The sequence below is a fragment of the Capricornis sumatraensis genome, chromosome 13 (genome assembly GCF_032405125.1).
Source record: "Capricornis sumatraensis isolate serow.1 chromosome 13, serow.2, whole genome shotgun sequence".
NCBI classification, from domain to species: domain Eukaryota; kingdom Metazoa; phylum Chordata; class Mammalia; order Artiodactyla; family Bovidae; genus Capricornis; species Capricornis sumatraensis.
Genome location: NC_091081.1, coordinates 89262951 through 89284271, shown reverse-complemented (window position 1 = coordinate 89284271; position 21321 = coordinate 89262951). Strand labels below are relative to the sequence as shown.

Sequence of the window (21321 nt, the reverse complement as noted above, 5' to 3'; positions counted from 1 at the left end):
AGCCAGGGAACAGCTCCAGAGGACTCTGCTGAAACCGCAGTGTCACCTGGGGGAAACTGCTAGTTAATATGTGACCAGCACCCCAGGAAGGCAAAGTCAGCGGGCAAACAGGTTTCACCTGTCACTCCATTTCAGGCTCAGACCAGGGAAGGGCCGGGGCCACACCCGGCCCCAGGGGCGGGAGGCCCTTCAGGAGGCAAGGGGCCAGGTGAGCAGACACTGGATCCCGGCCACAGGGCCTCCACTCGGCAGGACCCCAGCCTCGGGGAGCACGGGCCACCTGGGGGACAGGAGCCTACTCCATCTCGGACACACTTCACACTCCAGCTGCTGGTGACCGTGCAAGACACGAGCTGTCCAATTCTGCAGACAGCGAGAAAAGACGGCGGCCACTCCACGCTGACCATACAGCACACTCACCCGTCTAAAGATAAGGCACAGCAAGGCCTTCCAACCTACACACTCATGTTTACATCCAGGTTGGTGCAAAAGCTAGCTGCAGAGTGGCGCTGGCTGGAAGACATTCTTAGATGTGGTCGCCACACGTCATCTCAGCGCACATCTCTCGCTTCACGTTCTTTTTGCCAACGACTTATTACCTGCTGTTTCTTTTATGTTTATTTTAGACTACAGAAATGATGTTAGATAAAAATCAAATTCAAGCGATTTTTTTATTCGAGTTCAAAATGGGTCGTAAAGCAACAGAGACGACTTGCAGCACCAGCACTTTTGGGCGGGAACTGCTAACGAACTGGCAGCGCAGTGGGGGTTCAAAAGCTCCGCAAAGGCGACAAGCGCCTCGAAGACGAGGGGCGGAGCGGCCGGCCGCCCGGAGCTGACAACGGGTAACTGACAGCAGTCAGCGAGGCGGACCCTCTTACAGCTACGTGGGAAGTCGCTGAAGGACTCAGTGTTGACCACTCTACTGTCATTCAGCATTTCAGGCAAACTGGAAAAGTGAAAAAGCTTGACAAGTGGGTGCTTGGGAGCCAACCAGAAAAACCTGTCATTTATTTATTTATTATTTATTTTAATTGGAGGCTAATTACAATATTGTGGTGGTTTTGGCCATACATTCACATGAATCAGCCATGGGTGTACATGTGTTTCCATCCTGACCCCCCTCCCACCTCCCTCCCCATCCCATCCCCTCTGGGTTATCCCAGCACACCAGCCCTGAGCACCCTGTCTCATGCATTGAACCTGGACTGGAGATCGGTTTCACATATGGTAATATACATGTTTCAATGCTATTCTGTCAGATCATCGCACCCTCACCTTCTCCCACAGAGTCCAAAAGACTGTTCTATACATCTGTGTCTCTTTTGCTGCCTCACATATAGGGTTATCGTTACCATCATTCTAAATTCCATATATATGTGTTAGTATACTGTATTGATGTTTTTCTTTCTGGCTTACTGCACTCTGTATAATAGGCTCCAGTTTCATCCATCTCATTAGAACTGATTTAAATGTATTCTTTTCAATGGCTGAGTAATACTCCACTGTGTATATGTACCACAGCTTTCTTATCCATTCGTCTGCTGATGGACATCTAGGTTGCTTCCATGTCCTGGCTATTGTAAACAGTGCTGCGATGAACACTGGGGTACACATGTCTCTTTCAATTCTGAAAACCTGTCATTTTAAAGTGCTGTCTTCTCTTATTCTGTGCAACAACAATGAACCGGTTCTCGACTGCACTGTGACATGTGACCAACAGTGGATTTTATAAAACTGGCAATGACCAGCTCAGCGGCTGGACTGAGAGAAGCTCCAAAGCACTTCCCAAAGCCAAACTTGTACCGAATGAGTCGTGGTCACTGTCTGGGGGTCTGCTGCCGATCTGATCCACGACAGCTTTCTGAACGCCGGCAAAACCACTACATCTGCGGAGTAGGCTCAGCCAATCAATGAGGTGCAGCAGAACCTGCCGATGCCCGCAGGCAGCACTGGCCGACAGAGGGCCCAGCTCTCCTCCGCACGTGGCAATGCTCAACCACGTCGCACAACCAACACTTCAAAAGGTGAACAAATTGGGCTACCAGGTTTTGCCCCATCTGCCATATTCATCTGACGTCTCACCAACCGACTGTCACTTCTTCAAGCATCTCAACAAAGTTTTGCAGGGAAAATGCTCCCACAACCAGAAGGAGGCAGAAAATCCTTTCCAAGAGTTCCTCAAATCCCACAGCATGGATTTTTATGCTACAGGAATAAACAAATTTATTTCTCACTGGCAAAAATGTGTGGATTGTAATGGTTCCTATTTTGGTTAATAAAGATGCATTTGAGCCTAGTTATAGCCATTTAAACTTCAGTCCAAAATCGCAATTACTTTTATACCTAATAGAAAATATATATACACATACACGGAACGTTTCATTGTATCATGCCTCTGGTTATTCCTTAAAATTATGCTCTAAGTTGTTCTACTTATAAAGTATTTTTCTATAAAACCTGCAGGCACTGTTTTTGTTGCAGTGATCCTACACCTTCAGAGTCCACAGTGCTGAGTTACAAGAACGCTCTGTTCTAGAACCATGCGACCTGGGCAGATCACTGCCCCCAGCTTACCAGCTGTCCGCCCACCAACAGGACTGCTCTGAAAACTAAGGGAGATAATACAGAAAACACACTCACACTAATGTCAAGTGCACAGACACTACACGCCCACAGAATGTTAACTATCACAGCTATCATCAGAATAACCTACAAAGCTTTTAAAAACTGGATTCCTGACAAAAACTGTAAACTTAATAACATGATCAATAACAAATGACCTAGTACTGGGTTAAAAATGCAAGTGATTAATAACTAAGTATGTATACTTCAAACATTCTCCAAACATTCAAAAGAAACATACAATTCTCATAATACAAAGAAAGCAAATGCCTTAACTCCTTCACGTCTAACTACATTTTCAAGAATATACTTCAGAAATAAACCATAAAACAACATCACCAGTTTTCTCAGTGCTTTTCCAGATTTACTGGCCTTAATTTTACTGTTCTTGACATTTGCAAAATAACAATTCAATGAAGGTTATAAAAAATTATTTTTAAAAACTGAAATCAACAAGTTTGGCATAAAAACACACGAATTATTCTATGAAGTATACAAGGCCACCTTTGCCAAAACAGAATTAAAAACATATTTCAAAGTACTTGAGGTCCTCAACATGAACCATGGTGAAGACACTGTCCTCGGTGCTCTGGGCAGGACCCTCCTGAGTAAGACAAGCCCAGCTCATCCACAAAGGAGCCGTTCACAGATTCACTTATTCAGCAGCTCAGGTTTCGGATCTGTATTGTATTACCCTGGCAAATTAAAACAACATGTCTATTAATAAATATGTCTCATTATGTGGTTAAAAACAGTGCTCCATCGAAACGATTTAGTAATACTACCTATAAAAAGAAAGTGGCCACCAAAGCTTCAAATGAACTTACGCCTCACCCATGGAAGAACAGCACAACGTATCCGCTGCAAAACGGTGCCACTGAGTAGATAAATCAATCTTAAGTGTCGGTAATCTTTAACATAAATTCAATATTCTCATAGTTCGTTTTTGCCATATGCATTTTTAAAAGCAGCATGCTCACATACTATTTATAAGTATTAAAGCCCCATGTTGTGCATGGTGGATCTCAGACTATAAACACTAATCTGTGCAGTCTGTCTCTCTCCAGGGAGAGTTACGTTAAGGGGAAGCACAGCCAACACAGCAGGAGAGAGCCCTCTCGAGCCGGCCGCTGCCATCGTGCAGAGCTCAAGCTCGGAAGGGGAGGCCTGGGAGCGCAGACCAGTGCCAGAGACGGAGCCCACATCAGCAACGCAGCTGCCAACCAGGCTGCCCGGAATGTCAGACTCCAAAGCTCAGAACTAGATACTGACCAGGAGGAAGGGGGCCCCACCACAGCCCGGGTGAATCAGGGCAAGGAAACTTCAGTCACCCTTCAGCTAGGCTGTAGCCAGTATCTCTGAACAGCAAACATGTACATGCCTGCATCTTACAAATTCAAATTTGGTATTTTTGCAGTAGCCACGTATGGATGTGAGAGTTGGACCATGAAGAAGGCTGACCACGAAGAACTGATGCTTTTGAACTGTGGTGCTGGAGAAGACTCTTGAGAGTCCCTTGGACTGCAAGGAGATCCAACCGGTCCATTCTGAAGGCGATCAGTCCTGAATATTCATTGGAAGGACTGACACTGAAGCTGAAACTCCAATAATTTGGCCACCTGATGCAAGGAATTAACTCACTGGAAAAGACCCTGATGCTAGGAAAGAGTGAAGGCAGGAGAAGGGGACGTCAGAGGATGAGACGGTTGGATGGCATCACCGACTCGATGGACGTGAGTTTGAGTAGGCTTTGGGAGATGGTGAAGGGCAGGGAAGCCTGGTGTGCTGTGGTCCATGGGGTCGCACAGAGTCAGACACGACTGAACAACAACAAATGAAAATAGCTATTTACAAATAAAAATGAGTAAATATATGCAAGATAAATGAATATATGTTAAAACCTATCTTTCTATCATCAGGAGAATTATGTTCGACTTTAAATGATATGTATCTGTATAGCCCTAGTTGGAAAAAACCATTAATAAAGACTCTAATATCTGCCTTAGAATGTTTCAAAAATGAGCTGAACCCAAAACTCTTAAAAGCGATCCCCAAGCGTTCCAGGCAGCAGCTCACACTAAGGCAGGCGGCCTGGCCCCTCTCAGGTCCGCGGTGAGGTCCGCCGCTCCCCGGGCCGCAGGCGCTGGAGCCTGGCAGGGGCGGCGGGCGGCGGGCGGCCCGCGCTCACCGACCACAGTGGGGCGCGCGTCCCCGCGGCAGTCACGCCTGAAGAGGGCCCGTCCCGCTCAAGGCTGTCTCCGATGGAACAGGAGGGACGGCCAGTCTTAGCAGCCGTGGACGCAAGCACCTCGGCGCGGCACCCTGCTCGCTGAAATACGAAGCGCGCAAGCAGGCCTCGGGCGGCTCGTCGGAGTCCAGCGAACGTCGCGGACAGCCCGCGGGCAGCGGACGCAACGAGCCACGCTTCTCACGGAGAAGCACGTCCACCTCGGAGCTGCGGGCGCACCGCGAGCAGGGGAGCGAGCCCCGTCCTGCAAGGGCCGCCAGCGACCGGCACCCCTGAGCTCCGACAGGGACTCCGTGGTCCGAAAACGGGCCTCCACCGCCGCGCTCGGTGGTGCGGGTTTGGTCGGCCCAAAACCACACGTGGGTACAAGACCCATTCAAAGCGCAAAAGAGACAAATGGATGTTAACCGAACAACAGGAAAAAGGCTTAAACAATCTTCCAGAGGAGAGTTAGCGGCAGAAACGGAAACACTTAGGCTCAAACCGGAAATCTTCATAAAACTGACTCTTACTTCTATTACCCACGTCTCTTAGGAATAATCACCCCAATGATGACCCCAAGTACTTGCCAACACAAAAATACATTACAGTGAAAAACGTAAGATAACCTAAGAACTCATTAAGAAGCTCATGTATAATAATGGGACACTATAAACTTACATGACTTCCCTGGTGGCGCAGACGGTAAAGCGTCTGTCTACGATGTGGGAGACCCAGGTTCCATCCCTGGGTTGGGAAGATCCCTTGGAGAAGGAAATCGCAACCCACTCCAGTACTCTTGCCTGGAAAATCCCATGGACAGAGGAGCCTGGTAGGCTACAGTCCATGGGGTCGCAAAGAGTCGGACACGATATAAAACCAGGGTAGATTTTACAAGCTTTTTTCTGTAAATCTGGAGCACTCAGAAATTTATTCAGAAAATAATATCAACACCTACCTAAAGATAATGTCTCTGCAAGACACCTTCCCAAGGTCCAGAACTAGGTGTGTATACGGAGAGAGGCATGTGCTTTTAAGAACACAGTGGTTTTTAAATATTTGCTTCCACTGTTGCTCCCAGACCATTTCCTCTACCAACCATGTAGAACTGGGCCAGACTCAAAGCAAAAGGGGGAAACTGGCAACCTGCAGCCTCCACACCAAAAGCCGATAATAGCAGCACAGAAGGAAATTACGAGTTAGACTTTGTGCCGGCCCTCCTGCAAGACTCAGGAAATAAAAAGAATAGTAAGTCACGGTGGAAAGTACCACTATTAGCCGACAAGGGAACAGAGAAAGTATGTTCTTTAAAGGAACAAATGGCTTAAACTAGTGGACAGCGGGAGCCTGACTTTCCTTTAACAGAACATGTGTGAAATGGAGCAACAGAGAACTATTAAGCCGTGACTGAGAATACAGCAAACCCACCAGGCAACAGGGAGCATGAGCAGGGTGTCGTGGGCCAGCCCCTCCACGCAGCTCTGGGGTGGGCTGGGGCTGGGCTGGGGGGCTGCAGGGAGCCAGGGGAGACCCGAGCCCCTATGGAAGCCCGGGTCTTGCTGTTTGCACCACCGTCGGGGTGCAGACAGGCTCAACGGTGACGCGTCCTCCCCCAGCGTGTGGGGCTGCGGGCACACTTAGCCTCTAACTTACAACCACAGGTCACACGCATTCCCACCACTGTCCTAGGCATCAGCACAGCAATTGAGTGCACCTCAAACAAAACCAGCCAGGAAACTAAGAGCGACCGAAAAACTGAACGAAAACCAACAGACTCTACCTAACCTGAAAATCATTTTCACTGAAGAGGTCAGTTCAGTGTTACATTACATAAATACTGTTCACGTCTAATTTATGTATAATAGAGGAAAGCAAGCTTCTACCAAAATAACTGCTATATTATCCATTAGTGTTTTCTGATATTACACTCAAGTTCAAGTCTGGCAAAACTGTTTATAAACAAATTATGCCACCAGAGTAATAACCAACCACTAATAATAATGCTTTATATACTACAATTACTCAATTAAATCCCTATTGACATAACCCTAAACCTTTTTCTCTTAAACATCCAGCCAACTTGGTATCATATCCTGGTTTTCAGTGAATCAAATTTTTTCACGAATATGAAAGAACCACTTCTGCTATTCAACTACTGCTGTCGTTCGGCTGTTAGATGGTGTCTCCTTGCAACTCCATGGACTGCAGCACGCCAGGCTTCCCTGTGCTTCACCATCTCCCAGAATTTGCTTAAACTCATGGCCACTGAGCTGGTGAAGCCATCCAACCATCTCATCCTCTGTCACCCCCTCCTTCTCCTGCCCTCAATGTTTCCCAGCATCAGGGTCTTTTCCAGTGAATCGGCTAGTCGCACGAGGTGGCCAAGGTATTGGACCTCTGTATTCTACTATTAACCACAATCAAAATCTGACAATTCTAGAAAGGCCTGTGTTTACAACATTTGCATTCCATTCAGCCCATAAACCGCATACAGCAAGATCACTGCTTCGTTGGCAGGAACACAGCAAAGCGAAGCTGGTTGAGGTGCAGCTTCCAGTCAAGGTGAGGAGACAATGGTGCCCTGACCTCACACCCACAAGCACAAACCACAACCAATTACTACAGAAGAAAAAAGATTTAAAGGAATAGAGATGCCTATAGATACTAAAGACACATCACTGGCAACTGCCTATCTCATTACACACTAGTCACCAGATCTTCTGAAGTACCAAGGTTTAATAATACAACTGCTGTTTCCAAAACAGTCTCAAATATAGTTACGTTGTATGATAAAGCATAGTTACAACCTCAGCATTAGTCCAAAGTATAGATTAAACTCTAAACTCTGTGCTTATTTGCTCAGTCATGTCCGTGTCTTAGCAACCCCCTGGACTGTAGCCCGCCAGGTTCCTCTGTCCATGGGATTCTCCAGGAAAGAATACTGAAGTGGGTTGCCATGCCCTCCTCCAGAGGATCTTCCTGACCCAGGGATCAAACCCAGCTCTCCCACATTGCAGGTGGATTCTTTACCATCTGAGCCATCAGGGAAGCCCAGTTTAAGCTCCAAATTATGCAATTACTACGAGCTCATCTGAAGACTTCCTACTCCACCTCTGCTGACAAACTACGAGTTATTTTTTACACGCACCTCTGGGTAGTCTGGGTAATATGAAGCACCACATTACTTCTCAAGACTAATCAGAGTATTAAAGTATAACATACTCACCTTCAATAAAGAATAGAGGGGTGTCCACAAAAATTCTAGGTTAACCTCTTTCCCATCGATGCCAAAAAAAGGCAATGAATTCAATAATACACAAAACAAATATCTCACAAAAGTGAAGTGGTCAACTAACTACGTAGCACGGGTTTTGCATTTAGGTGTAAAGTTTATGCAAAAGAATAAGACATGAAACGACAAATATTTAACAGTCTAACAGACAATTTCACTAAGTTTTTTAAAAGCTCATATCCTTGTGGAGTCAAGAATAAAGGTACACAAAGAGGAAGCCATATTCAGCATTCTTTTCACAAAGTATTTACTGAGCACACACCATGTGACAGACATAAAATTGACATTTCAAACAATAAAATGCTAAGCTCTTGCCTTCATGCAATCAGAGAATGATTCAGACAAAACCAGTGGCTGTAATGACAAAATCAGTTAAACACCCAAAACAACATGCAGACTTTTGGGTAACCAGAGAAGCACTCTTCCGAGGAAGAACAGGGATGAGCAACAAGAACTCTGCTGTGATAAATAACCAGAAACCCCTAAAAGAGAAGGCTTAACACTAAAAGTAAGACAAGGACAGGGGGACTAAGAAGCTCTTATAAGCGTTATCCTGCACTATAGCTCTCCATGGTAATCAAGATATTAACACAGCTTAATATCAACTCCCTGGTGATAAAGCACTGACTCTAAGTTTAGATCACCAACTTTCATTTTAAATATAATCGGGGATGAAAAACACAATGATAAAATATAATCTGTTTCTTCTTTGGAAGCCCTTCTGCACACATAGGTGAATATGAAGCAAACTTACCAAAGCAGAAGTTAAAACATATTCTAATTTTCTTTAAAAGTGAGAGTAATCCAAAAAGCCAAGCTTATCGTCTCCCCAAACACAAGCACCCCAGATCAGCAGTTGGCAATGCTGCCTGAAACCACCAATCACAGATGGTCAACAGTTATGTAATTTGGTAACAGAGGCTTCCCTGGTGGCTCAGACCGTAAAGCGTCTGCCTGCAATGCAGGAGACCGGGATTTGATCCCTGGATTGGGAAGATCCTCTGGAGAAGGAAATGGCAGCCCACTCCAGTACTCTTGCCTGGAAAATCCCATGGCGGGAGGAGCCTGGTAGGCTACAGTCCATGGGTTCACAGAGTCAGACACGACTGAGCGACTTCACTTCACTCACTGATCACTGCAACCCCTCCAAAAAAGCTGTCAGAAGAAAACAAATCAACAACTACACTCTCGTATGTACATAAAAAAGATTCTCCAAATATATAAATACATGCCTTACATCTTATTTTTACAAATCAAATTCTGAAGTAAAGTTGCTTTATTGACCATAATAAAGGCCAGTATTATGTTACATTCTTACAAAGAAAATTATTGGTGATGGACAAATAGAGTGAAAATTCATCATTTCCCAGATATTAAAAAAAGTTCAGACAAAAAAGTTTAGATAAAGCAACTCGAATCCACTGGCTCTAAAATACTGATTTAGGGAATTATTAACTTTAGTTCACCTTCATGATAATGAAAAATACATGCTGAACGTGAAGCTTAAACTTCCAAAGACCAGAATAAACACAGACATAACAGCAGGCCAAGGTTCTCCAGAAAACAAAAAAATGAAAGTGTAAACTGGGCACCAGATATAGCGTAAGAGCTAAGAAAACAACACGGATATTTTAAAAAGAAAATTTATTTCATCAAGAAACACTTTCTAATATAATCCTGGAGGATCTTTTCTAGAAATGTTCAGGTGTCAGTGGGGAGGTTGTTGTTTAGTTGCTAAGTCGTGCCTGACACTTTCCCAACCCCGTGGACTGTAGCCCACCAGGCTCCTCTTTACATGGGATTGATTCTCCAGGCAAGAACACTGGAGTGGGCTGCCATTTCTAAATGAAATATATAATCATTTGCCTGAAATGTCCTTCAACTTTTGCTTTGCTTCAACATCTGCATAGCAACTTTTCACCCACAGCATAACCAGAAAAAAAACATATTTCTCTGAATGACAGGCCAGTTTTACTTAAAAACTACTCAGAGAGTGTATCTCAGAAAGGACAGAAGTCTCAACCGAGTGCTTAAAAACAGAATTTAATAAAATCAACTGTGTTTCTGATTCAGGATTTTTAAAAATGCCAATGCATTCAGAATCCCAAAGAGTAAACTGAATTATCTATCACTTAACTGAAAAAAAAGATTCCTTTTCTCAACCAGACTTGGGAAATTTCTGAAAAAACAGATATAAATAGGTCCATTCAAACAGAAAAACAAAACAACTATGTACCAAAATATTTTACATCCGAATTTTTTAAACCAGAAAAAAGAAAAATGAACTCATTATTCTGAAAGACAACATAATCCTGAAGGCTGAATGACTGCGCGGCACTTTTCAAAGACCTGCTAATAAACCTATGAAGGAACACAGCTACGCATTATTAATGCTTACTAGCACCTAACTCGTAAAATCATTAGAGAAGATGAGTTATGAACCAGGAGTAACTTATCGTAAGTGTTCAAATTGGCACCCTGAACCTAATAATTCATATTGGCATTCAACTACGTATTAAGACGAATGGCTCTGCCAGTGCAGACGGAAGAAATGGATCTCCCCCCCCCCCATCGTGGGCAAAATCAAGACGCTGGGACGCTAAAAGTCAAGTTTGCTCAAAACTATAAACTGGGGTTTAATGATAAGGGATTCAATTTCATGACAATGTTCAAATTCGTCCAACAGGATTGGGGCCCTAAAGACGGCATTTCAGTAAACAGTATTAACTTGTAGTTACCTACTGGGAGAAATCAGAAATAGATGCTAGTAAAATCATTCCCTAAGAGAATACGAGTCCCGGGTAAGGTGTCTCTCTCCGGGCTGGAGGATGGGCTCTCAGGGTCCCTCCCCGAGCCCTCCCATCCAAGGCCCTCCCACACCTCTCCCAGACCAACGCACGCGGAGACCTATTTAAAAAACAGAAAACTGCTGGGAATTCTTTCAGCCTCTCTGCCACAAACAACTACCATTGTCCCAGGCCGAAGGCAAGCGAGATTTCCTCCTTTTCCAGGAGCACACCCAGGGCGGGCTACCCCCAGCCAGGCCCGGAGCCACCGTGCGCGCCCCGCCCTGCGCCCCCCGCCCCTCCCCAAAGCCCCCTCCCGACCCGATCGCCCCGACCCCCTCCCCTCCCCCTCCCGACCCCCTCCCCCTCCGGACCCCCGCCCCTCCCCCGCCCAGCCCCCTCCCCTCCCCCCCGGGCCCGCGGCCGCGCGCACGGCCGGCGCGGGGAGGGGCGCCCGCCCGTCCACCTGAGCGCCGGCAGCGAATGGGAGGGACCGCCTCTCCGCGGAGTTCAATTCCGGGCCGCGTTATCAGCGGGGCCGCACGGTCGCAACAACTTCCCCGACACTGGCTGTGCGCGCCCGGCCGCCGAGCCCGGCGCCGAGCCCCGCGGCCGGCCACACGCCCGCGCGCCCCGGGGACAAAGGTCCTCCGGGCGGGGGCCCCGCCAACCGCGTCCCCGCCGCGCCCCGCGCCCCCGCCCCGCGCCCCCCGGTCCGGGCGCCCCCGCCCCGCGCAGGTGAGCGCGCCCCGCCCGCGCCCGCGGCCCGCACCTCGGTGGGCTGGCTGATCTCGAACAGGTCCAGTCGGTTGGCGTTCCAGTGCTGGATGATGTCGGCCAGCTTCCGCCGCTCCTCGTCGCGGCCGCCCGCCGACATCCTCCGGCCGCGGGGTCGGCTCGGCCGAGGGGCCGCGCGCCGGGGTCGGCGGGCCCGGCTCGCCGCCTGTCCGCCTCGGTCCCGCCGGCCGGCGCCCCGCGCTCCCGGCTCCGCGCGCCCCGCGCCCCCCGCGCGCCCCGCGCGCCCCGCGCCCCGGCCCGGCCGCCTCGGCTCTCGGCTCCGCGGGCTGCTCGGCCGCGTCCGCCGGCCCCGCGTCCGCCGCCGGCCGGTGTGAGTGCGCCCCGAGCGCCCGCCCCGCGCCGCCCCGCCCGCCGTGCGCGCCGCCGCCCGCGCCGCCCCGCCCGCCCGCGCCGCCGGCCTCCGCGAGGTGCTGCTGCTGCGCGCGCGCCAGGCGGGGCTGGTCCCGGCGGGCGGCCGGGTCCGACCGCCGCGCCGGGGGCGGGCCGTGCCGGATGCGGAGGCGGGTCCCGGATTCAGACGGGCGGGCCGGGTTTAGGTGGTACCGGCTTCGGACCGACGGTCCCGTGTCAGATGGGCGGGCCGGGTTCAGACGGTACCGGGTTTGGACCGGCGGTAGCAGGTCCGACTGGGGTGTGGGTGGGCGGGGTTCGGAGGGACAGTACCAGGTCCGATCGGGGGGCCGGGTTCGGACGGTACTGGGTTCAGACGGGCTGGCTGGGTCCATATGCTGATGTGTTGGGTCGGCCGGCCTCGGGTCGGGCTCGTGGGTGGAGTTCGGATGGACGGTACCGGGTCCTCCGGGCGGGCCGGGTTCGGCCAGACGCACTGGGCTGTCGGGGCCCCGTGGCCAGGACGCGCGGAGCCCCTGTGCGCGCTGACCACACGGGCCCCGCAGCGCCCGACCAGGCCAGCTCCGGGGTGACCCTGTCTGCCCCGCCCGGGGCTGGGCCCCCTTGTCCGTGTTTGTCCCGCGGTGTCCGGGTCACGTGTGGACCGGAAAACCCGTCCTCTCCTAGCACAGGCTTCCAGTCACGGGGCGGGGGGTCCCCCGAGGTGCCCCCGCGGGGAGATGCTGCCTGTCCACTGTCCTCTTAGGCTCCCGGTGTCCGCGCAGACCCCACATTCATTTATTTCAGTAGCAAGTTTTGTCCATGTTAGGAATGTTTATTTCATTAGGGGTTTTTTAATTGCCTCTCCCTCGTGCCCCCCCCTTAAAAAAAAAAAAAAAACTGGCTGCAGAACACCTGTCAGCAGACAGATCTCCGTGCTGTGCTCTGCCAGGTAAAACCAGCCTCCTGCCTTATCTGTGGTGTGTGGGAACAAAAGGCCCTCCTCTCTGGAACACCGCGCCAAGTGATGGAAACAGCGAGCCGCGTTTGGCACAGCCTCTTTATTTGTGCCACTACTTTGTCTTTTGCAGCGTGGAGACGGTTCTCCTCTCCACCAATTGGATTTCTTCTTTTCTGGGAAAGATGAGAATCCTGTCATCCCTGCTGGGTTTTGTCTTCAGCCCTCTTTTCTGCAGCACTGGTACAGTTCAGCTTCATAAGGAGGCTTTTCAGCAGAGAAGCCTGCGGTGTTGAACCAGTGCCACCGGGGGATGAATTCTTCAATACATCTCTGGCCTCCTTTCTCAAAATTAAAATGTGGTGACTTGCAGAAAAGCATGTGTGTATAAACAGCACATCCCTGTTCCGACATTCTGTCCCTTTATGCCTTTTAGTTCCTGTGCTTCTTGACAGACTCAAGTCGTTTTCTGTTTTGAGATTTTGTTTTTTTGTTTGTTTGTTGTGGTGAACATCACAGTATCCATCCAGTTCAGAGCTGTCTAGCTAGGTTGCACGCCTGCCATGTGGGTCATCAGCTATATTGTCAGCTGAATTCTAACAGTGAGAGCTTTATTCCTGACGATGCTGTTAGGAAGGATCACTTGGCTGTTAGAGAAAAAAATAAATGAGTTTGCAAAGCTGGCAGTTAGGTTGCTGGTGTCTGAAATAAGTACACGTGGAAAATTTAGTATTGCTGGAAAATAAAAATGGGCTCCCTGCAGTGTTGTTTTTGTAATAAAAATATAAAGCATACATGAAATGCATACAGTTTGATGCAGAGAAGGCTCTGAATCAAAGCTCATTATTACCATTTTTTGACTCATTAAAAATCCCCATTGGTGTTATGAGTGTATGAGCATATAGCTCCTCTGTCCATGTAATTCTCCAGGCAAGAATACTGGAGTGGGTTGCCATTTCCTTCTCCAGGGGATCTTCCTGACCCAGGGATCAAACCTGCGTTTTCTGCTTTGGCAGGAGACTTCTTTACTGTCTGAGCCACCGCGTAAGCCCGTACAGTTCATAGGCGGGCCCAAGCAATGTGAGCTTCTTGACAAAGGTTTAAAAGCGAGGTGAAACTCACAGAATACCTATGATTCTTAAATAGTGTGTGTGTGTGTGTGTGTGTGTGTGCCCAACCAATGTGAGTTTCTTGACAAAGGTTTAAAAGCGAGGTGAAACCCATAGAATACCTATGATTCTTAAATAGTGTGTGTGTGTGTGTGTGTGTGTGCGCGCGTGTGGGCGTGTGTGGGCCCAGCCAATGTGAGCTTCTTGACAAAGGTTTAAAAGCGAGGTGAAACCCATAGAATACCTATGATTCTTAAATTGTGTGTGTGTGTGTGTGAGTCGCTCAGTCGTGTCCGACTCTTTGCAACCCCATGGACGATAGCCTGTTGGTCTCCTCCGTCCGTGGGCTTTTCCAGGCAAGAATACTGGAGTGGGTTGTCATTTCCTTCTCCAGGGGATCTTCCTGAACCAGGGACTGAACCCTGGTCTCCTGCATTGCAGGCAGATTCTTTACTGTTTGAGCTACAGGGAAGTTCTTAAATCATGAAGATCCCTATCTATTTAGGCCATGAAAATTTAAAGGTAACAAATTCTTCTACTAGCTGTTATTATTCAAGGCCCAAGAAAATGTGCTGAGCCATATGTTAATTTTGATGCCACATTATAAGGATAATAAGTAGGCATGCCATCCATCCTCTGTTCTCATTGCACTGCTGAATTCTGATACATTTTGGAAATCATATGAGTGCTATTCAAGAGATGCTATATGAAAACTAAGTCGTGTGGGGTTTATGATTAATCCTGCCATGTAGATAAGAACTGAGGTATGGAATGAGAGACCAGACTGAAGGTAAACATCTCTGCACTGGATGAGGGTGAAAAGATTTTTTAATCTGAGTCTATTTTTTAAAATTAATCTTCCAATTTATATATTTACCTTTTGGTTTCCTTTTTAAGTATTATTTTTAGCTACATTTTAAGAAAATTAAGAACTCCAGTTTAAGTCAACACTGACCTACCAATAATTCTAAATATCTGTAAAACAAATTACATAAAACCTTGCAATGTCATATCTTATATAAGGACAAATAAATAATGATAATTTTAAAATTCTGGTTAAGCTTTGAACATTTAGAAATATTTTTTGAAGTATTATGAAAACCATGTTCTGAGACCAACCAAACGAAATGAATTTATTCCTGCCCCAGTTTTCACAGGCTCTGGAAAATAGAAAATGCCAGGGAGACGATCAGGAGCTTAATCCACCTCAGAAGAAAAAAAATGATACAAATATATTAACTATGTATAACTATATCAACTATATTTAGTGACCTATGGGTCATTTTCTAGCCACCAATAGATTTCGTATTTCAGTAAATTAACCAAATTTAAAATATTTCATCCTGTAATTGTCCTAAGCATCTTATAAGCTTTTTCTTGTATATATCAATTCAGAGGATCATCTTTAAATGAAAAGTAAAGGGGCATAATAAAGGTTCAAATAGGAGAATTTCTAGGGTAGACCACCTTCCTCAGTAGGCTAAAGCAAGTGAAAGTTAATTTAGTTGGCTAATCTAAAAGTTAAGTAACCAAACTTCCTTTGCCTAACCCATGGCTAGGAAGGTCAGTGTGGTTAATTCAGTTTAAAAAAGAAAAACAATTCCAGAGGATTAGGTCTCAAGAAATAAAAGTAGCCTATGTGTTAACTTTACTGGGTAAATGGAGAAATATATACTTATACTTGAAAGAAATATACTTTATACTCTTCATTATATGCCAAAGTGCCTGATATTTAGTTAAATTTTAGATTACATAGATTTCAAAGAAAGCAGAGCCATAAAAAGCCCTTAAAAAGAGAATTTAATCTTACTTATTTAAAAATATGTATATATACATATATATATTACTAACTTAGAAAGACTTCCGTAGTGTGTGTGCTCTAGCATTTTATAAACTAAAGATAATGCTGGAAAAAAAACATCTATTTATCTAAAACAGATAAATAAGATATTTACACTGAGTGTAAAGAAAATGGCCCGTGAGTGTGTGTCTGTCTGTGTCTGAGTGTATGTTAGATTATGTCTGTGTGCTTGTGTGTCTGTCTGTGTGTATCTGTTCTGTGTGTGTTGTGGTAGACAGAGAATTTACCACGTGGACACTGCTCGCTCCCCCTCCTGATGTGCTGTAGAGTGATGCCGTGCGGTTGCCCCCGTGACCAGGCCTGTCTTGCAGTTCCTGACTCTGCGCCCTCTCCCAGCGCTGAGTGCAGCACAGAGCTCTGCGCACGGAGGGTGTCGGACCCTCAGCCCGACTGCTGAGTGTGGCATGCTGTGGGCCGCAAACGCTGCATCCACAGCTGCCGGCCAGCTCCCCCGGGCCAGCACTTGAGCCAAGGGGCCTTCACGAGGCAGGGTCCTGAGCCTGGAGGTCTGGGAAGCTTTCCATCAGCTTTTCCCTATTCTCATGACCACAGTCCCAAACAGTGGAGCTGGATGAGGAGAGTGCCTCATTCCTAAAATTGAGGTCTTGAGCGCCTGAGCAGCTTCTGTAGGCGTCTGTCACCCGACTGCCACTGATACAACAAAGCAAAAGAAAATGTAGGAGACCTTATGGAAACCAGGCTCTGTGATGAGCTGAAAGTGAGAGACCTCAGGCTCCAGAAGATCCAAAGTGACAGGAGAAAGACCGGTGACTTAGACCTAAGAAGGCAAATGGTGCAGAAACATTTAACAGCTACTCTCTGTGTCTCATGCCGTGTTCTGCTAGAAAGCGGGTATTTATGTATTGCATATACACACACACACATATATAATACTTATGGATATAAAAATATAAACTTTTATATGTTATATATAATTGTATGATATATGCTGAGATATGGAATATGTATGATTTTTCTGGAAAACATACTTTTGTTTGTTATTTTTTATTGAAGTTTCCCTGGATATACTTCCCTGGGCTTCCCCCCGTGGCTTAGCAGTAAGGAATCCGCCTGCAGTGCAGGAGACACAGGAGATGCAGGTTCGATCCTTGAGTGGGGAAGATTCCCCTGGAGGAGGGCATGGCAACCCACTGCAGTGTACTTGCCTGGAGAATCCGCATGGACAGAGGAGCCTGGCGGGCTCCAGTCCGTGGGGTCGCCGAAGAGTCTGACACGACTGAGCGACTAAGCTACAGATACGCTGTCGCCTGTAAGTGGTGCCACGTGGGGTCTGTCCTCTTTCTTCTCTCGGTCTGACATCTCTCGCTGCGCCCATGTTGCTGCGAATGGCGTCACTTCGTTCTTTTCGGGTCTGAGTAGCAGTCCGTGTGTGCAGGCACTGCCTCTTTTATCCATTCGTCTGTCGATGGGCATTTAGATGTCTCCGTGTCTTGGCTGTTGAGAGCCGTGCTGCTGTGAACATACGAGTGCGTGCATCTCTTTGAATCGTAGTTTTCTCTGGACATATCCCCAGGGGTGGGGTTGCTGGATCGGATGGTGACTCGCGTTTCCTGAGGACCTTCCATACTGTTTTCCCCAGTGGCTGCACCAGCTTTCATCCCCCTCAGCAGTGTAGGACGCTGCCCTTTCCTCCACACCCTCTCCAGCACTTGTTATTTGTAGACTTTTTAGTGATGGCCATTCAGGCTGGTGTGAGATGGTACCTCATTGTAGTTTTAATTTGCATTTCTCTAATAATTAGTGATGTTGAGCATGTTTTCATGTGCTTTCTGGCCATCTACATGTCTTCTTTGGAGAAATGCCCATTAAGGTCGTCTGCCCATTTTTCAATTGAGTTTGGTTTTTCGGTTGAGTGGGATGAGCTGTTTGTATATTTTGAAGAGTCAGGCCTTGCCTGTCATATCATTTGCAAATATTTTCTCTTATTCCATCGGTCTCTTTGGCTTTTTTTTTTAATTGTTGGAAAACATTTTAAAATGCAAACTCCCATTAAATTGTACTTCAACAAATAGAAGCATACCAAATGAAGGGAATGCATATTATTAAGGCTTTAGCAGCTTCCCTGGTGGCTCAGAAGGTCAAGAATCTGCCCGCTACGCAGGAGACCTGAGTTCAATCCCTGGGTTGGGAAGATTCCCCTGGAGGAGGGCATGGCAACCCACTGCAGTGTACTCACCTGGAAAATCCCCATAGACAGAGGGGCCTGACGGGCTGCACTCCATGGGGTTGCAGGGAGTCAGACACTACTTAGCAGCTAAGCACAGTACAAACACAGCAGCAAAAATAAGATAAACCGAAGCAGAAAGTAGCCTGTAGCCTGCCAGGTTCCTCTGTCCACGGGCGCCTGGAAGCTCTTCCTCATTCACCAGCGTCTCTGGAAACCAGAAACCCCGAATCACAGGTGTTCACTTGTGCAGCACAACTTAAGCAAGGCACTGCGGACATTTGCAGTGATTCTGAGAAGTGGAAGGCTTAGGTCAGCTTCTGTTGTGATGGTGTTACAGGTCTATGCTCAGAGGCTCCAGCTCTGATTATACACGAGTGATGGGTGAAAAATGGAGAGAAAAGGTAAGTTTAGAGCTCACTTGAGACCACGTGGGCATCACTGCAGATCGGCGTCTGGACAGAGGTGCACAGCTGTGAGAGGGGCCTGAGGAACCTACCTGCTGGACCTGGGGGCCTGAGGACTGGATCTGCCAGGAGCTGGGCTCCAGTCAAGTTGGGGACTCCAGAGCACGCCCCGGGAGGAGAGGAGCCTTGATACATCCCCCGGCCTAGAACCGAGCTGAGCCCTGCAGTGGCTGCCTCTGGGAGACCTCCCGTCCGGAACGCATTCCAGGAGGGGGAGCGCCCTGTGTGGGCCAGGGCAAGGCCAGAGAGAGGGGTGAGCGGAGAGGCGCCAAGAGACCAAGGGAGATGGCCCCCGACCTGGGGTGAGCCGACCGACCCAACATGCCAAGGCCCACGTGTAGACCAGCTGCTAAAGGACCATCAGAAGCAGCAATCTAAAGATGAGCTCACTCTAGGAAACGTAGAACATTCTAGAAAAAGTTTTAAGTGTTTGGGAACCTTTTTTAAAAAAATTGTTTATTTACTTGGCTGAACCGGGTCTTAGTTTTGTCCTGGGGGATCTAGCGCCCTGACCTGGGATTGAACCCACGGCCCCTGCCCCGGGAGCTCCGAGTCTCAGCCTGCTGGGCCACCAGGGAAGTCCCAATATCTGGGAAACTTAAGGGAATATATGATGAAGTAACATCCACAAAGAACGCAAAGAAAGAAAGCAACATATTTATAAAGAACCAAACAGAGATTCTAGAAACGGTCCATGTGGGCGTTGCCGTAAAACACCACCAAAGGAGGAAGAAAAGTGCTGGGAAGCACGTCTGGAAAGCAGAATGGGAAGAAAGAGGCTTCTAAATGTAAGCGTCTGTGAGCCTCAGGTTGGCTGGTGGAGTTCAGTCTCACCAGCACTCCAGGGGACAGAGGAAACGCAGAGCAGCCAGAAACACTGGGGAGTTTCCAGAATGGGGAAAATGAGCCTCCAGGTTAAAAGAGTTTCAGACAGGGAGCAGGTGCAAAGCAGTGGAGCTACAGGGCAAAGGTCAAGGTGGAAACGGACTAGAAGCGGAGGGAAAAGGGCAGGATCAAAGACGACCCAGACGACACGTCCCGGGTTTTGGGGAGCAAACCGTCCCTGAGGACTCGCGCTGCTGGCCACCGGCCCCTCCTCTGCGTTCTGCACGCCCGCTGCGGTCACGCCGTTTCCGGTTCCTCACTCAGGCGCGTGGGCGCGTGTCTGCAGCGGCCCCGCTAAGACGTAGCTGTTGCACACCGTCCAAGTCGCAGAGAGAGCTGTCGTTGGAGCTGCATCATCACCAAAGCGTTTGCTGGGAAGCTTTTGTTTTTCAGCTGCTTCTTACAGAAGCTTCAGTGAGACACACCGGAGTCGTAAGAAGGCGCTCTTCTTCTCCCGTCCCCATGACCCAGCTCCAGCGATTACCACGAGCCTGCTTCATGGACCCTCTGCCCTCTTCCCTCATCCCCAGGTGATTTCAAAACAAGAACCAAAAAATAAACCAGAAAACTAGACGTACTGATTCATTACTATCTTAGATGTATTAATATCTTAGAAGACAAGGACTATTAAATGTTAAAATACATCAGTTCAGTCACTCAGTCATGTCCGACTCTTTGCAACCTCATGGACTGCAGCACGCCAGGCCTCCCTGTCCATCACCATCTCCCGGAGCTTGCCCAAACTCATGCCCATTGAGTTGGTGATGCCGTCCAACCATCTCATCCTCTGTCGTCCCCTTCTCCTCCCACCTTCAATCTTTCCCAGCATCAGGGTCTTTTCCAGTGAGTCAGTTCTTCGCATCAGGTGGCCAAAGTACTGCAGTTTCAGCTTCAGCATCAGTCCTTCCAATGAATATTCAGGACTGATCTCCTTTAGGATGGACTGGTTGGATCTCCTCGCAGTCCAAGGGACTCTCAAGAGTCTTCTCTAACACCACAGTTCAAAAGCATCAATTCTTCTGTGCTCAGCTTTTTTTATGGTCCAACTCTCACCTCCAAACATGACTACTAGAAAAACCATAGCTTTGACTAGACTGACCTTTGTTGGCAAAGTAATTAAAATACATATTCCCCTAATATTATTGTCATACTGTGAAACTGAACAGTCATTCCTTAAAGTCATCAACTATCAACTCAGTGTTCACATCTCAGAGGACTTCTGAAACCGCTGTTTCCTCTGCCTGATCCCAGACGCAGAATCAAAATGCAGGGCTAGTACACGCTTCTGAGTCAGGTCAGATCATCACTGGCTCAGGTGACCACTGAGGTCCTTTCTGACCTTGAGACTGTGACTTTCCCAATGTCACACAGCTGCAGTGACGCCTCTTCCTTCTCCTGGGTGAAGCTGGCTCCCTTGTATCACTGAACTGGCCTGGAAACGGTTTTATGCGTGTGATCAGAGGTGCTAGAATGAGAAGGTTGTTGGGGAAAGTCAAGCCCTCAAGTGTGAGGTCCATCTCCAAATCATCAGATAGCGGACGGGGTCCTGGTAGCTCTCCTGAGGCGCAGTTTCCTCAGTGAACAGTAAACTTCATGATGGCAGTGACCCCAACAACCCGTCTGACAGAGCTGATCACAAGCTTTAAGTTAAAGGTAAGCATGAGAATGCGTTCTCCAAGTGCCTATGGCTGTAGGAACATCTTCGTTTTACTTTTGAACGCTGGCATGTGAGTGTTCAGTCCCGTCCACTCTTCGGGACCCCATGGACTGTAGCCCACCAGGCTCCCCTGTCCATGGG

General features: G+C 48.0%; 1 protein-coding gene across 6 annotated transcripts in view; it reads right to left on the bottom strand.

Annotated features, from left to right (window-relative positions):
• Window positions 1-11807, bottom strand: part of AFDN (afadin, adherens junction formation factor) — a 113142-nt gene extending 101335 nt beyond the window's left edge. For all 6 annotated transcript variants that reach the window (XM_068985422.1, XM_068985420.1, XM_068985424.1 and 3 more), the window contains exon 1: window positions 11703-11807. In XM_068985422.1, coding sequence (XP_068841523.1) covers window positions 11703-11807 — 105 coding nt within the window. The remainder of the gene's footprint in view (window positions 1-11702) is intronic.
• Window positions 11808-21321: the final 9514 nt, after the last annotated feature.